This window comes from Actinia tenebrosa, unplaced genomic scaffold (assembly GCF_029948245.1).
Source record: "Actinia tenebrosa isolate PJP-AT-01 unplaced genomic scaffold, QUT_ActTen_1.0 PGA_scaffold1__47_contigs__length_23844297, whole genome shotgun sequence".
NCBI lineage: Eukaryota > Metazoa > Cnidaria > Anthozoa > Actiniaria > Actiniidae > Actinia > Actinia tenebrosa.
Window position 1 is genome coordinate 10,299,317 of NW_028292578.1, and position 17,848 is coordinate 10,317,164.

The window sequence follows — 17,848 nt, forward strand, 5'->3', positions numbered from 1 at the left end:
ATTTTCTTCATAGACGTCCCTTTCGCTCCCCACTGAACTACGTTCAAGTATAGACTTTACTTAAGGTTCAATGTGGCAATGAATCACTGATCGGTTTTCAACGCTAAACTTAATTGCCAGATATACACCTACTTGCAAGAACGTTGTCATACTATATTAGAACATTAGCAATTTAGTGAGAAAGGAATACATTAAATGACAAAAGAAAAAGTTCAGCTTCAGTAATCTTCTTTTGTTTTTTAATATAATTCCTATCCCACTAAATCACTGTTTTATTTTCGTTATGTCAACGTTCTTGCAAGTAGGTGTATATTTTAATATTTTAATATTTAAAAATACTGAAATAAAATATTTAATTTTTGTGAATCAATAAACTAAACGTTTGGTACAAAATGCAACAAACATAAACTGATGAATATAGATTTCTCTATTTCTTCCTTTCTTTTTCTTTCTCTCTTTCTCTCTTCCTATTTTTCCTTTCCTTCCCACCCATTTCCGTAGTCTTACTAAGGAACATAATTTTAGGGAAAGTAGAGAAAAGCAAGTAATAAAGAATAACAAGTTGTACCGACAAAAAAGTTGTACCATTTTTAATAATATGAACTAAGGATGTGTAATGACGTTATTCACATATTTAAATTAGTATAGGTACCATGTTTGTCATGCTTATTTGTCATTGGTATTAAACTTAGCAGGGGAAGATAAAATATTGAAATTTCATGTTTTTAAATGAACAAATAAATTAATTGCGTTGTCATGTTTTTAGAATGTATTGGTCAGGCAAAGAGTTTTATATTTACATTGATTAATGAAATGTCAGTAGGAAAAAAGTGGAAAAGTAAAGAACAAGGGAGAGAAATGGAGAAAAGAGAATAATGGAAAACGAGAAGGAAATGGGGAAAAAAAGAAGAGAAGGAAGTGAAAGAAGAGAAGTGTGGAGAGGAGAGGAAAGGAGAGGAAAGGAGAGGAAAGGAGAGGAAAGGAGAGGAAAGGAGAGGAAAGGTGGAGAGGAAGAGAGGAGGAGAGGAGAGAAAGACAATAAACTAGACCATTGTTTCTCAATTTCATTTCACCGTTAATTATCTCTTATCGCTTAAATAGTGAAAAAACTTAACCATCTAGTGATACATCAGACGTTTTACCAACAAGAATAACGAATCCCATATATATCCATAGTCAAACTAGTCATTATCGTTTCATATTCACATTGCATAGCCCAACATTATTTCTTTGATCGTTTCGGAGACGGCTCAACCTCATCATCACCACACACAGAAATACTTGGTTTCTTACTCTTACCAATAACACCAGAGATCGTGCTCTCTGAGGTCTGTTCACACAACAACTCACTCTCTAGTAAACACTCATCATCATCGAAACTATTAAACCAACTGAAACCAAGATTCTCTTCGTCTTCAGTATTCTCAATTGTTTTAATCTTTGAACTTTCTTCGGATAAATTTGACTTAGCTTCATTTGAAGAAATCCGCTGTCCAGGTCGTCCACGATCGTCTGTCTTTTTGGAACTGTCATCGGTGGCCGAAGTCGTTGCCATGGAATCCGTTGTCACTGCATCAGTAGACAGTGCTGCACGTGATGTTTCTTGGTCGAGAGCATCAGACAAAGCGGAGTCAATTTCTGCGTTCTCCTCGATCAAAGATTCGAAGCAAGAGAACAAGGTTTTTTGTTTGGGGTCCTGAAGTAAGATGATATTCTCGTTCTTACTAATTTCCTTACTGACCGTGATTTTCTTATGATTGGGAAACTCCTAATACACCTTTTGCTGTTCATTAACCGCAAAGGAATATTCATTATAAATAAATGTCCAAAACGCTGTATTGAATGTTTGTTGTGGTTTATTGTCTGCACCAAAACGCTAATGAAAGTTTGAAAACGCTAATGAACCCACGCAAACATATTCATGATTGTCAAATTCAATGCTAAATTTCTTAATGAAAGTTCCATCGCACTATTGAGACTCCGTTCGCCTTATTGTATGCCTGTTCGCTCTAATGATAATGCTTCTTCCTTTCAATGAATATTCCTTTGCGGTTAATGAACAGCAAAAGGTGTAATACTGTAGTCGTACTGTATTTTACAGACTTGCCCCAAGTCGACCTCTCGTCTCCCTAGAGAGTTTTTTATTCGAGCGAACCAAGAATTTGTCGAGCGTCGGTGCAACGAGCGACGAAGTCCCGAGAGGTGGAATTGTCTCGCTTGCAGAAAATTCATTTGCGTTTCAATGCACGCCAGTATAAATATACAGAGGGCAGACTTTGCGAAAGTATTATTTTACCGTAACCGTACCTAAAACTTGTAACTGGATAAAGCGCACGAAATAGTGGGAAGCCAAATCAGTGTTTAAATATGTGCACTAGAATGGATTCTCATTGAGCGGCTTTCGAACAAGTGGGTAACGCAGGACATTAACTTTCTGCAAATTCTGCAATGCACTAAAATGGATTCTCTGATTGTCCCGCATTACAAGGTGTAGGCAGTGCGGCAACAGTACGACTATTTTCCATGCTACATCATGGAGGGTCTACCGACACAAACATGACCACTATCCTGTTGGCTTAGATGGTTGGGCACCCACCTATGCACCGGTCGATTGCGAGGGAGGTCATATATTCAAGCCCTAGCCAGATCAACACTTAGAATCTTTTCCAAAACATCTCAGTAGGTGCCACTTATGCTCATTTAAACTGGGAAGCTAGACAAACAGAGTCCCAGGATTGCGATTTTCAACGGTCACCTTTCAACTCTTGAACTTTACTTTTTACATACCTTAAAGGTCATCATATCTGCATTAGAAAAGTCATCTCCACTCAGCCCCGCCTTATTGAGTACTTGAAGTTTGTTTTGAATAAGAGGCCTGTGGGGAAGAAGTTTACAGAATGTATTCACTAAGGTGTTTTTTTCGAGGGAAGGAAAAACTCGAGTTACGATTTCGAGTTACGATTTTCGAGTTACACATTTTTCGAGTTACGCGCTCGGACACACCCACATTTTGGAGGCCACGCCCACTTTGACATCTGTGCGTAACTCGATGACAAACAGCGTTGAAATCAAACTCGAGTTACGTAACTCGAACCCAACAGATTGAACCTTATTTTTCGAGTTACGCGCTATTTCAGTATCTCGATTCTAAAAGTGGACAAATATTTTTTCGAGTTATGTAAACTTTTATTTTTTTCGCGTTATTTTTTAGACTGATTGCATGAGTCGAGGTGGTTGTCTCGCTCAACTATTCATTTATATTTTTTATTCGTATTTCTTTCATTTTATTTTGTCAATATTTACTTGCATTTATCACGTTCTGTCCGTATACATCGTTATATATTTTCTCTTTTTCTCTTTCCGCGACTCGATGGATAGCTACCGCAATATAAAACCGTTAAAACCATAAAACTATAAAACAGTCCGGTCATTTCTAGTCAATAAACAGTACGATCGCTCGGCCTACCTGTATCATTTTCTTAGCCCGCCCGCAAGGGAATTTTTTATTTGATTTGATGTGTTAATTTTAATTTTAATTCCGTTAATTTATTGAGAAGTAAATTCTTTTTCTCTTTCAAATTAACTCGAAAAAACGTTGTCCACTTTTAGAATCGAGACACGGAAATAACGCGTAACTCGAAAAATAAGGTTCAATCTGTTGGGTTCGAGTTACGTAACTCGAGTTTGATTTCAACGCTGTTTGTCATCGAGTTACGCACAGATGTCGAAGTGAGTGTGGCCCCCAAAATATGGGTGTGTCCGAGCGCGTAACTCGAAAAATGTGTAACTCGAAAATCGTAACTCGAAGAATACCTTATCTCGTTTTTTTTGTGTGTGTGCTTGGTAACAGTTATTTTTGGATACGTTTATGGAAGATGTTAAGTTGTTTATGGAAGATGTTAAGTTCAGTTTTTCGTCAAGCCAAGTTTTCTCGGGGAAGAAAGCAGGCTAAGATACCATTTAGACTTCATTCTCAGTAGCTCAGAGGTAAGGTCGTCTGACAAGCAAACAGAAGGTCACGGGTTTGAATCCCGCCTGAGCCCGATTTTGTTTTCGATTAACGAAACATGATTTACATGATTCACTGTCGATGGACACTCCAAGGGTCGTAAGGTGCGACCTTTACTACTATCAGTGAAGGTTGATGATGTACAAGAACATGAACTGTCCACAAAAGGCCTTGTCATGTAATAAGCACTCAACTTTTTGATCGGCATTTGTTAGCATACCATTTATCCTTAGTTAACTAACAAAAGGTCGGTTTAGAAGCAGACTTCCTACTATTTTTATAAAAAACACGACACTTTTTAGTTTAACTGATATGTTTCGGCAGTAACGTCTGCCATCTTCAGATTTTAATATCGTAATGCAGATTGCACATCACGATATTAAAATCTGAAGATGGCAGACGTTACTGTCGGAACATATCAGTTAAACTAAAGTGTCGTGTTTTTATAAAATTAACTGACAAAATTAGAAAAAAATTAGTGCAACGTTTTGTAGGTCTTAACGGTCTACTGGGGTCTACTGAACTTACTAATTTGTGCAATTTCTTACAAAGTTCTTTCACGGATATATGATATGCACTCTATCCAAGAGATTTTGTTTCTCTCAGACATGGAAGAGTTAACCTGGGTTCCAGTGGCTCTCTCGCTCCAGTGCTTCTCGGTCGGCCTTTGGAACCCAGGTTATGGAAGAGTCACCAGTTAGCGAACATTTCATTTGTATTTTGTCTGGCGCAGTAGTCCCCTTCACAGTTCCTGGCGCCATCTTGAAAGGTAGCCGTGCCTTTGCATCTAGAGCAGTTTTCGTATGACTGTGAAAAGCTCACGGCACGAACACGGCCACGGCAAAGACCCAGCCAATCAAAAATCTAAAAAACATCACGGTCGCAGCAAGACACGAACTCTTCATCCAATCAAATGCACGAAACACGTCACGAACACGACGCGGACACGGTCACGACAAGGACACGGCAGTGCTAGGCCAATCACATTGAGCAAGAGAAAAGAAAGCCAATCAAAATTCTAGGAAACATCACGGTTGCGGCACGGCACGGAACTTTTCACAGTCATACGAAATCTGCACTAAGGGAGACGAACGGTGAACTTGCAATGATAGAGACACCGTTCGTCTTACTTTGATGCAAAGGCACGCCTATACCTTTCAAGATGGCGCAGGGAACTGTGAAAGGGTCTATTCCAGGGGTTTCAAAAAAATATTTTTAAAGAGTATTACAAATTATATTATTAAGATTTACCAGAGAAAGTCATCAGCTGTCGCTTTAGCAACGAGGTAATGAATATTGACGGAGTTTTTCTGACCAATCCTGTAAACACGGTCTTCAGCTTGAACCAATGCCTGCGAAGAAAAAACATAGTTACAAATCTGCTAAACACCTTAACAAACGTCACTTTTTACGTCATATTTTTTATACTTCAAGTAGGACATAACTTGTAGTAGTAGCTCATCCAATCAGAACGCAGTATTCATGAAAGACCACTAGTTAGATTTGACTAAATAACCTATACCATAGTATAGTTCGAGACGAACGGTGAGCTTGCAATGATAGAGACCAAGGGTGGATCCAGGGTAGTTTACGTGATTTCCGTAAACTACTCAATTTTTTTCAAAGCTACACATCATTTCTTTCTAAATAATGTCAAAATATGTGTATTACATTATTCTAGAAACTTCTAGAAACAACTCACTTGGTTGTTTTTCAGTTAATTATTAAGGAAAAGTCAAACAAAAATGAGTAATCTCGTCATTTCTGCCGATTTATTACCGATTCCCGCAAAAATTTTCGGGTTTCGGATATCTCCGTCGGTACGCATCGGAATGCTATCGGAAAACGATCGGAAAACAGCCTTTGTCAAATAGAACCTCAGGGGGTGAGCGTGCGTAGTTGTAGAGCTAGGCCGATGTGATGATCGTAAACTACTCAAAGAATTCTCTGATTGGCTGGAAACACATTGATTGTTTTGGAAACCACTCAAACTCTTTTCTGATTGGCTATCTACTTTGCAAACTACCTCATAAACTACCAGCAAAACTATAAAAAGCTAGACCTACCCCCGTTGGGTCTCTTTCGTTCTTATGATTAGAGTCATAGATTTGCTGTAGTTTGAACGAAGGAATATTCTACAATGCGTGGCGACCCGATTTGCAGGAGGGAGGACTGTTCTCCTTTCGACATTGGCTTGAATTTTAAAGAAATTGGCTCTTCATCACCACAAGATAAGCTGGGGTTCATTGAGAATGTGTGGAAACCAGGTGAGATTTTTGATTTCCCACTGTCAATAGAAAATAGAAAGCCTCGTAAGTTTGTCTTTGAATGGCTTAGAAGATATCCCTGGCTTGCATACTCTAAATATCTCGATGGAGCATTTTGTTTTCCCTGCGTTTTGTTTGGAGTAGAATCTGGTAGAAATGCTCATGAATTAGACAAGTTGTTGAAGTCCCCACTCACATGTTGGACTTCAGCGGCTTCGAGACTTACAAAACACGCCAGCGGTAAATGTGAGATGCACAATTTTGCTGTAATTGCCATGGATAACTTTTTGAAAACAATGAGGCAGCAAGCGGTCCCAGTAGATCAGCAGTTGAATATTCAACAGCAAATCGATAGAAATAGGACGGTCCTTAAGTCTTTGTTTGAAACGATAATTTTCTGTGGGCGAAACAACATAGCTCTCCGGGGTCAACGCGATGATGACCCAACAAATGCTAGTCTATCAGGAAACTTTCAGGCTCTGCTAGAATTTCGAGTGCAGAGTGGTGATCAAATACTGCAGAATCACCTGGAAACTGCACCCAGAAATGCAACTTACATTTCTAAAACCATCCAGAATCAGATGATAGAAACAGTAGGTTCTTACATTTTAACTAGTTTGTCAAAGGAAATCAGAGACAGTAAGTTTTTCTCTGTTATGGCAGATGAAGCTGCAGACATTTCTAACAAAGAAAATCTTTTTTTAGTGATAAGATTTATTGATTCAAGAAATATAATTAGAGAAGAATTTATTGGGTTTTCTCTTTGTGATGAGGGAACAACTGGAGCTGCCATCAAAGATAAAATACTTACAGCAGTAGCAGAATTAGGACTTTCTATGGACGACTGCAGAGGCCAGTGTTATGATGGGGCAGGCAATATGGCAGGTTGCTTGAATGGAGTTTCAACACTTATAAGAAATGAATTTGACAAAGCAATTTATGTTCACTATATGAACCACAGGCTGAATTTGTGTGTTGCTGACACATGCCAACAACCACTTGTTAGAAACATGATGGATACTGTTAAAAGAATTTCTGATTTTTTTAACAATTCACCAAAGAGACAGCAGTATTTGGTCATGAAGGTTAAAGAGATAATGCCTCAAGCTAACCATACTGTTCTGATAAATGTATGCCGAACAAGATGGATCGAAAGAATAGAAGGAATGGACAGAGTTGTAGAACTTCTTCGTCCTGTTGTTGCTACGCTTGAAGACATATCAATGAACAACAATGATCTTGGAACTGGGGACTGGAATCGAACTAGTAGAAATGATGCACAGACCTTACTGAATGCAATAACTTTTTCATTTATTGTTGCTATTGTTATTGTTAGACACATGTTAGATTTAACCCGACCTCTCACTGTCAAATTACAAAAGAAAGCAATGGATCTTCTCAAGGCAAAGGATGAACTTGCACTTTTAAAGTCAGTCTTAACAGAGATGAGAACTGACATTGATGCCAGGCACAGTGCACTCTACCAGGAAGCTGTCACTTTAGCAGGTCAAGTTTCAGTTCAACCAACCATGCCTAGAGTAGCTCAGAGACAAGTTCACAGAGCCAATGCTGCAGCCCGAAACCCTGAAGAATATTATAGGACAAATTTAACTGTAGTTTTTCTAGACCATATAGTCCAACAACTGAACAACAGATTTCAAGATGATGTGTTTGTTTGCTACAGAGCACTTTCAGTTATTCCATCAATTATGCTGGCCACTGGTATTGTTTGGAAGGATAATGTATTAGCCTTTTGTGAACATTATAGGCAGGATATACCTAATTATGCAGGTTTACAAGCAGAACTTATTCTGTGGGAGAGAATGTGGATGAGGAAAGATGATCTAGGAGAGGAAATCCCTGATAGTTTAGAAGGGACACTTGAGCACATTGACAATGTTGCTTATGCTAATATACATACCATACTTCAAATCCTTATAACTATCCCTATGTCATCTGCTTCTTGTGAAAGGTCCATTTCAACCCTCCGTAATCTTAAGAACTACTTAAGAAATACTATGGCTCAAGACAGAATGAATGGACTGGCACTGATGCATTCCCACAGAGACATGGACTTAGATCTTGAGGAAATAATAGATTTATTTGCTACTTTAAATCCTAGACGAATGAGAATGGAGAATATCTTACAGTAATATTTTATATAATATTTTTTGGACCACCACTCCAGTGTTCTTAGAGTACTTGTGAGTTATGTTCCATCTGGATTAATAATTATCTGATTTTTAATCATTCAACTGATGGGGAACAGTACAGGAACAAGGTGGAATTTTTAAAAACTTATTCTTTTCTGAAATCTATAATATTGTTCACTGGGTTTTAATTAAGCTTGAATGGTCTTTACATATTCTCAACTGAACTCAGCAATGAATTCATCTATAGTGGAACACCTCAATCCAAATAAGGTAATGTATTCATTTTGTATAATCTGCTAGTACATGTAAATTCTAGTACACTGATATTGTGACTGTATGTTCTCTATCTTTCATAAAGTATTCAATTTGCTGCCATGCCACTTTTCCTTTAATAGCATATATTTTGCATTGTACTTTTACATACTAATACTTTTGATGTCATTTTTTTCACATGATGTCCTTTGATGTGCTAGATTCTTCAACTGAGATAAATCTGTACAAGGATCTTGACTGCAGACAGCATGCTATGGTAGATGTATCCTTTTAGGCAGTTTATAACTAATAGGGGTATGGTGGGTTGGGTATAAATTCAGAGTAAACTACTCATGTCCAAACCCTGGATCCACCCCTGGAGACCTTATTTTCTTGGGCAATTATTCACGTCTCTGTCATTGCAAGCTCATCGTTCGTCTCGATTCGACGCAAAGGCTTGGCTTTTCAAGATGCCGGAGGGAACTTTGTAGGGGACTATTGCAAGAAAGGCCGACTTGTGGAAGTGTGATATATAGGTAAGAGACTTATCTATATACGTACCCCAGGGTTCCAGAATAATTCTGCAAAGACGACCGCACTACCTTCTGTTAATGTCAGACCTATAGTGGTAAAAACGTATTAGTCAATGTGGTTTGGATGTAAATACTTTGCTGATGGTAAGTAGGGGGGGGGGGGGGGTGGAGTTAAAGCATGAATCGATGTTTTTACTTTTGTGTTACTTGTGTTAAGTGCTTTACATGCGAGTCAAATAATCGCTTCAACAAGGGTAATGACAGTCAGTAACCAAGAACCATTGAATTAGCTCAGAAGCTTGGAAATTAGCTCACATACTTGTTTCATTTTTCTTTTCTTGCGTTACCTGTGTTAGCTGCAGTGATTGACAAGACAGCAACAAGCACGTCTTTTTCCTTCTGAAACTTATCGCACAGAAGTTGTCGCTTGGATGACGGTGTACTGCCATCGATTCTAATGAACTTGTATTTCTGTAAAAAAAAAATATATAATAAATAAACAAATCACTTTTTTAAAGCGGGATACAAATTCAGTATATTGGTATATAGTGGTTTCCATTTCTGCCCACTGTCACTCACTCACTCGCCTCACTCACTCGCCTCACTCACCCGCCTCACTCACTCACTCGCTCACACACACTACTACTACACTATACATGCTTTGCATATGACTCTCAAATCACACGGAGGAAGGAAAACTGGAGAACCTGAAAAAAAAAACCCTAGAACAAACTCGACTCACATATAATCTACGTCTCTCAGAAAAGGGACCTAGATTTTTCTGTGCAACATTGAAAATATTTACGACCAAAAGACAGCTTTAGTTTTCTGAAAAAATGTATATTACAAAACTTGGAAAACGAGCAGGCGCAATCACCCTGAGCGAAAGACTTCTTTTCTTGCAGTGTCGTATCAATCGATCATCTTCGTTGTTTGTTGGTAATCCAATCAGAGCGCGCGTTGTCATTAGATTTCCTATCGGCATATATACACCAAATTGGGGAAAAAACCTTGTCGGGTTGGAAAAGTTAAATCATCGTCATCATCATCATTTAATCATTATTCCATTCAAGAAATTAAACATTGAGAACATTGAATATGAAGAGGAATATATAAGATAATTACAATACAAATTATCTAGCTGAGACCGAAAAGAGTTCTGGGTAAACAGTTGATGGCTTATATAAGATCATATAATGCATGTTGCAGTTTAGCAGCCCTCTTGATTCAAGTTACCCAACAAAGCATTTTGTCACTCTTCATGCATGTCTGTATGCAAACATTCTCCGAATTCCGAGGATATAGATTACCCAGAATACCCGTCGCTCTTAGCTTCGATGATTTAACGAACCGGACCTTTTACTTTCAACCTGACGTGTTTTTTTTTCAGTTTGGTGTATCACTATTTTGGTGCTCAGGGCTTCATTTCTCCCCAGGGCGTCCCAACGTGCATGCTTAAATCGACGGGTGGTGGTATTTTACTTACCTTTGCAGTCAGACTGGTACTAATGGCGTCCAACATATCCTTATGATGGGCAAACACTAACAGCTTGTGACCACCCTCCAAGAGATCTAAAACATACTCCCTGAAGTGTGACAACAAAAAACCATGAGTTTCTGGACCGCATTTAAGCAAAGTGTGGTGGTTCTACAGGGTCTCCCTCCGAAAAAAACGAATACGCCAGAGGATGTGCACCTTGAAGAGGTTCCTAATCCCTTGCACATGTTATTGTTACTAGCTCAGTGTCGTAACATGTCCTGAAGCATTGTTCTGACACGATCACAGATATAAAACTTATTAATAATCTATGCTACGTGTTTTCCTTCGCCGTCATTAGCCACGAGAACAAGAACGAGAATGAGGAAAAAAGTGTCTTTGAGAGTCTAATGATTGACATTAGTTTCTGGGGTGAAACCCGTACGAGAAAGAATGAGGAAAATAGTACCTTTGAGAATGTAAGATCAACATTAGTTTCTGGGGTAAACCCGGCCCCCACGCCTCAAAACCCCAGATCGGCTCACTTCGACAGAGATCCAAGGAAACTGCCATACATACCTGACTGCTGGCAATTTTGAAGCGCACGTTTCATAAAAGTAATTCAGAAGAGCGCCATGTTGATCTTTTTCCTAAGAGAAATAATAAAGAAAAGCCTGAAGTAACTGATAGACAGTACGATTCACAGTGTAGACACATAAACATGCGCACTCACATGCACCACTATCCACTTATTCGCAACCAAACAAACAGACCACATGGTAGTTGCCGTATTTTTGCATTGAGCAATTGTCTAGCAGCTCTGCCCAAGTACACAAACACCTATCCCCACACACCCACTGTCAGTCACTTACTTCACACCGTGATATTTGTCTTACATTTGCATGAGCCACTTGTCTCTAGCAGCTCTGCCCAAGTACACAAACACCTATCCCCACACACCTACTGTCAGTCACTTCCTTCACACCGTGATATTTGTATTACATTTGCATGAACCACTTGTCTAGCAGCTCTGCCCAAGTACACAAACACCTATCCCAACACACCCCCTGTCAGTCACTTCCTTCACACCGGGATATTTGTCTTACATTTGTATGAGCCACTTGTCTAGCAGCTCTGCCCAAGTACACAAACACCTACTGTCAGCCACTTCCTTCACACCGTGATATTTGTCTTACATTTGTATGAACCACTTGTCTAGCAGCTCTGCGCAAGTACACAAACACCTATCCCCACACACCCCAGTATTTAGAACTTGATTCACCCTGGAATTAGTCTTTTGGCTAGTTACTCCCTCCACACTATAAGATACTTGTCCTACCTTTGCATGGGCCACTTGTCTAGCAGCTCTCTCTAGTGGTTTCGTCTTTATTAACGACGGATCAAGAAGAACCTGAAGGAGACGTAAACATTTTCACGTCAGAAACCGCACAATCTTGATTAAAAGTAACGATAAATTGCAAACAAACCATTTGACGTCGTTTAGAAGGAAGTTCAGATAACACTTCTGTTTTCATTCGTCTGCAATGATAAAATGTCATAGAAAAAAGATCTCAAATTAAAAAAAGAGCAAACGAAGCTCGTTTCTTGCTATTAAATCTCACGCCGAACACCGCTTATAGCGCAGTAAGATACCGTATAGCGTAGCCTGTCAGGCTCTCTTTGTATTCCATCAAATACCTGATGTTTAACTACATAAAATATATCTCTGCGGCTGTCATTGATGAAGATTAAGGCTTTTTCGAAAAGCTAGTAGTAACTGTTATAACCTGACACGAACCGTTGTCGGAGACTCCCATTTGCGAGTGACGCAGAAAAATCGTCGTGTGCTTCTTTTTAAGTGGAGAACAATAGGATTTTGTCGACTTAGGAATTTTTAGTAAGACTCAATTATTCAAAGAGATATCATGGGAATGCCCGCAACCAGGTTAATTTAAGATTCACCTTACCTAATCATTATAGTCTCTTCAAGTATCAGCTGCAGTTCCTCCATGTTGGACGATCCTGAATAGTCCCATCCCCAACGGTTCTAAAACCGAGAAGGCAACGACGAAAACAAAAGAAAATGGTAAATAAAAAAGACGATCAAGTGTCTTAAACGACCAAATTTCTTCTCGTTGCGCTTCATCGATATAATATATATGATGTCGAGATTGCAGTCAAAACGCTTGACGTTCAAGTTATTTGTTGTGGTGTGTTTTTCCATTACAGACAACGTGTCATTCCCTAGAGTATCATTTCTTTGTTTAACGGTTGTGCAGGATATGACACATGGATACAACTCAAGCAAAGAATCTCATTCTCAAGAGAATGGCACGTGGTCTCTGTAATGGGAAAACATTCACCTCACCATGGTCTAAACATGATGTACCATGATCGTTTCATTGGTTCAAGAAACGTTCTCAAACCCTTGCAGTGAATTTCCCGGTTGCCACAAAGTTTCGCAGCCATACAAATCACCACGACGACAAGCCGATCTTAGTATGACTATCAAAAGTTCTTTTTTAACATGCGAATGCGCGCATTAACGACGAAATAAAATGAAAAAAGCTATAATTCTTACTCCATACTTCAAACTTCTCAAATTTAATTAAGTGCGCAACCCTATTTGTGAGAAAGAGTCTATTATGAGAATGGGTTCAACATATTCGACGCTGATTTTTTTCTTTAGTATCTGACCTGCATTGCACCACAGTAGCGTAGGCCAAACTCATGAAAATTTGGAAATAAACTGGGTTTAACAGCACTGATTTGGGTGTACAGTTCCATAGGGCGAGACAGTGCTGGTGTACCAGATAGAAGGAGGACACGTGTGGCTGCCTATAAATAGGTTAAATTTAACGAATATTAGTAAAATATTAGTAAAATAAATTTAAAAAATGTTTTCCATTTTGGATACTCTGATCGAGACATGTGGGTGCTGAAAGAACACGAGGGAAGTGCAGGAAGCCACAACGCAAAGTGTGCCTAATGAAAAAAAAAAACGCAAAGTGTTCCTAGTAGTTTATTTGTAATGAAAAAATTGAAAACGCGCGCGCGTACTGTGTGCAGTTATAAAGCATGAAGGCGGTTGGCAGAACATGAGAGATGTGTTAGGAGAAGCAAGACACGTAGCGGAGAACTTCTTGTCACTTCTTGAGTGTTCTGTCAATCCCCAAGGTTTTTATGACACATAGCACAGCAAGCAAGTTTTTTATTACTTTTATAAAATACAATTTACAAGAACCGTTATTGTAGATAGGAATGACGCGTCTGAAAGCGTGTGCCGTGTGTTCTCATAAATCACGAGCTCCCAACCAATCAAAATAAAAGAATAATATCAGTTATTTTATAACATGTATTTATTTTTGGGGAAGGGAGGCATGATTTGTTGTGTGCTGGAAACTCTCCTGAGGTGGAAAAATATAAAAAACCCATAACAGGAAGTGTTTATACCAATCTTTTGTGTGTTAAAAAAAATAGAATACCTTGATAAGAGGTAATGCAACCTTCGTTCTTGCTGCTTTGTAATTCTTGATAAAGTGACTTTCATCCTTTTGTAAAAATAATGTCAAGTGTTGAAAGTAAAGGAGAGAATGAAGTCAAACTATAAAGGTAAACTATTTATTTTTTGCATTCCAGTATCCTAAAAATTATTGTGTGTTCTCATAAGCTGCCTGAGGGGGGCAGTAAATCATATATCTGACTGTGGTCTTGTGTCCTAGCTGCTTATGCCATCCGTGCATGTGCAAATGAAATAAAGGATACTAAACAAGTAAGAACGTCAATTTAAGAAAAAAATTTAAGAAGTTATTTACCATCCTAAAGTTTGTCCATATAGGGGAAAAACTGTGCCCTCCATATTTCTATTTCTATATTCAAGACCTCAGGCACAGTTTTTCCCTTTTCCGAACCTCCTGTAATCAATCGCTATGTAATCAACTAAGGAACATGTCAGATTGAATGATAAAGAATTTGCTTTGATACTCACAGCAATGATAACTCTTGGAGGATTGGCCTTTAACTGTTCTGTAAACTTGGACAGCAAATCATAGCTAATGATGTTGACAAGACCAGATGTAGGTTTGTCCTTGCCTGTTAATACCACATTAATATATTGTGGATTAACTGAGGGCAGCCATCTTATGATTGCCTGCAAATAAAGAATTAATATTAATGGATAAATTGTATTAACTTATTAACAAAAGTCAGACAATTAATTCCAATTAGAATAGAAAACTGAATGCATGGCTTGCAGTGATTATCTATTTGCTAGCCAGATGCTCTAATCAACTGAGCTACTGGAACTCATGTTAATGAACAAGGTCTAGATGGTATTTAATTAAGTCTGGTCACTTACGATGAATGCTGTTTGATAACCTTATTGGAATCTTGAATTCAACAACTGATATACTTGTAACGTTATCAGACATGAATTATGTTTAATCAAGCAATTACAAAACTCTACCATGGCCGGTCCCAAGCCTGGATGAGAAAGGAGGAGGGTTAGGCAAAGTGCTAGCAACCCTCTGTAACTAAAAAACGCTACAGAAACATCACCAACAGAGAAACAATCAGAGAATCTACTCCCGGATGAAGGAGGGACTTCCTATGGAAGGCACATGACGTCACGGGGTAAAGCCCAGTTGGCATACCTGGAAACAGCTGGAGGACAAGGTGAATTAAGGACAGAACTCTGTGGCATACACCGTTCTCATAATGGCTGACAAGTGCACAAAAACAAGGTCAACCAGTCATTAGTTTACAATAGAAGAAATATAAGCACATGAAATGCGTTTATAGAAGAAAAGTAAAGAAAAGCATAAAAATTGACTTTTTTTTTTTGACCTGAATTCGCGCTATCCACCTTTATTTTGTATGAGCAGCCTTGCTCAGCCTTGCAAGATGACTGGGTGGCCTCATTTCTGTGCACTTGTCAGCCATGAGAACAGTGTATTCAGTTGTTGTTTATGGCCTATACCCCATGAGGGGTGTACAGGCTTAGGAGAAAGCAATCACAAATTTTGTCACAAAAAGAAATTGTAACATTTTCAATACTGACAATCCATCAGTGGCTTTACCTGTTGCCATGTTATTCTCACAGAAGAAGGTGTAATAACTAAAAGAGGCCACTCCTTACGATAGTAACTTGCAATGCAAATTGCTTGAATAGTCTTTCCTAGACCCATATCGTCAGCTATAAGTGCACGGCCATCATGACGGATACAAAAACTCACTCCTTGTTTCTGGAATGGCATTAAGGAGGATACCAATTTTGAATCAACAGAGTTTAAATTAATGTCCTGTGTGGATAGCTCCTTGAGTGTTCCTGGCGTTGTCTTGGTGAATACTGACAAAACTGTTTTCGGTAGGCCTTCTATGTAAACATTTGGCTGTAGGGACCTGGCTGCAGTCACTTTGGTAGAAAACAAAACATAGCATCAATTATTTCTTATTGAGGCAAAGGGAAAGTGGAGAGCAGAGTCATACCAGATTCTTACAGGATGACTAAGGGGTTGTACAGTCGGTGTACAGTTCAACTTACTTCACACAGACTATAATTTTAATTAAGATACTCACTAAAGTTTTTGTAGTCTTCCAAAGCAAAATTCCACGTTGTAGTTGATTGATCTATGCAGCAAATCCAAGACAATTAAGACAAAAGGTTTTACCAAATAATGTCACAAATGAAAATAGCAGATATTATGGATGCATACAAATGAGACATCAAGCATTGTATCAACCCAATAGCCTCAATAATTGTATGATTCTTAAAATAAAAGTTTATAGAAGGACCACAATGTTTTTCGACTGCAAACTGCTAGACCTCATCAGGCGATGGTGTAGACTGGATGATGTGCCTGTTACATAACACTCATCGAACATCTGATTCTGTGTTGTGATTAGTTGGTCAGTTCATGCCAAGATTGGCATCATCAAAATCATTTTTTCATACACTAATTAGTAAATTAGTCCAACAAATGAGCAATAAGCAAATCTCTTACTTGAAGAAAATACAAATATCCTCACATAAATTAAATTACAAAAGCTGAGTCAAGGACAGCCAGCGAAAGTTTGCACTATGTTAAATGCATTCCAATATGTAAAAAAACCAGCATATCTTGCACACCAATGCCCCATTTTTTGTCCATTTCAGGAGGTTTGGATGATAGCTGGCTTAATAATAAAGTCATCGTCCTCTTGGCCATCACTGCTCCCACTATCATTTTCATTGTAATACTCCCACTAACCACTCTCAAATACCCTTGCGCTCCCCTCTTTTTTTTCTCATCCCCACTCCTCTCCATAAATAATGACTGGTCTCTAAGAAATGTTACAAATCTAAACTCACCATAATTTCGACTAGGTATTGTCTTGAACAGTCCTATTAGCTGTGTATGGTACCCAACCTTGACTGCAAACCTCGTTTTGCTAACAAGTATACAAGTTCCTTTTACAACTTTTACATCTTTCATTGTTCCAAGACCAGGCGCACCACAGACTTTATCATTTCCTTTGGTCTGCTCTGGCCCCTTGTTAGTCGAAGAAGAATTTTCTACTTTTCCTTTGTCACTTTTAGAAAAAGTGCTCTTTGAACTACCAGGCCTTGCGAATTTAGAAACAAAGTCTTGTATGCTTGTAGTTTGTGTTGTCGACGTTTCATTCCCATTTTGCAATTGTGTTGTTGCTGATGTGAGCTTTGACTCAATGAATGAAGACTCCGAGACCTGACGAGGAAATGGTCTTGCTGCATCAAAACTGGCATCTTTACTGTCCAGGAAAGTTTGCTTTGTAGAGTTTGATTGACGGGCTATTGAATGCGAGGAGGAAGAGCCAAAAGAGTCGGTATTAACGAGATTTTTGCTCAGTGTCAGCGTAGAGTTGTAGGGTTGTTTTGACTGATTGAGACGAGCTGCCCTTTTTTCCAAGGCTTTGCGACGATTTTCATCGATTTTTCGACGCTGCTCGTCTGTAAGATTCCCACTCATGATTTCATCTCAAGCAGCAGTCATCAATCAATAATAATCAAAAGTAAAAGTTCATTTTTTCTCTTCCTGCGACTTCCTGAGAAAAAGTAACTCGAAATCACCGCGGAAATCATCAATAGATATAGACTTCATATGGTGTTTTTAAGCTGTCTTTTAGCCGTATGGTACAGA

The 17,848-nt window shown here is 38.7% G+C and overlaps 2 protein-coding genes across 3 annotated transcripts; one reads left to right on the forward strand and one right to left on the reverse strand.

Annotated features, from left to right (window-relative positions):
• Positions 1–562: 562 nt before the first annotated feature.
• On the reverse strand, positions 563–17,774 carry LOC116305083 (SNF2 related chromatin remodeling annealing helicase 1). The gene is made up of 16 exons (XM_031714917.2): positions 17,041–17,774; positions 16,269–16,319; positions 15,770–16,104; positions 14,680–14,841; positions 14,177–14,242; positions 13,389–13,529; positions 12,659–12,738; positions 12,179–12,230; positions 12,031–12,102; positions 11,271–11,341; positions 10,701–10,800; positions 9,562–9,685; positions 9,243–9,301; positions 5,261–5,361; positions 2,788–2,875; positions 563–1,696 (listed from the first exon to the last, which is right to left on the reverse strand). The coding sequence occupies exons 1-16, from the start codon at positions 17,675–17,677 to the stop codon at positions 1,223–1,225; spliced, it is 2,613 nt and encodes an 870-aa protein (XP_031570777.2). The 5' UTR covers positions 17,678–17,774; the 3' UTR covers positions 563–1,222.
• On the forward strand, positions 5,585–9,731 carry LOC116305084 (52 kDa repressor of the inhibitor of the protein kinase-like). 2 transcript variants are annotated; one of them, XM_089032384.1, is made up of 4 exons: positions 5,594–6,276; positions 7,050–8,699; positions 8,903–9,217; positions 9,571–9,731. In XM_089032384.1, the coding sequence occupies exons 1-2, from the start codon at positions 6,262–6,264 to the stop codon at positions 8,427–8,429; spliced, it is 1,395 nt and encodes a 464-aa protein (XP_088888510.1). In that variant the 5' UTR covers positions 5,594–6,261; the 3' UTR covers positions 8,430–8,699; positions 8,903–9,217; positions 9,571–9,731. The 2 variants fall into 2 exon arrangements, with proteins under 2 accessions (XP_088888509.1, XP_088888510.1); XM_089032383.1 differs by having other exon boundaries at positions 5,585–8,699.
• Positions 17,775–17,848: the final 74 nt, after the last annotated feature.

Coding starts and splice junctions, on each gene's coding strand:
- LOC116305084 (XM_089032383.1), top strand. CDS start 6,150: ATGCGTGGCGACCCGATTTGCAGGAGGGAGGACTGTTCTCCTTTCGAC.
- LOC116305083 (XM_031714917.2), bottom strand. CDS start 17,677: ATGAGTGGGAATCTTACAGACGAGCAGCGTCGAAAAATCGATGAAAAT. Junction 12,739..13,388: donor GCTACTGTGGTGCAATGCAG/GTCAGATACTAA, acceptor TCTCGGTTTTAG/AACCGTTGGGGATGGGACTA. Junction 2,876..5,260: donor ACAGCTGATGACTTTCTCTG/GTAAATCTTAAT, acceptor TCTTCCCCACAG/GCCTCTTATTCAAAACAAAC.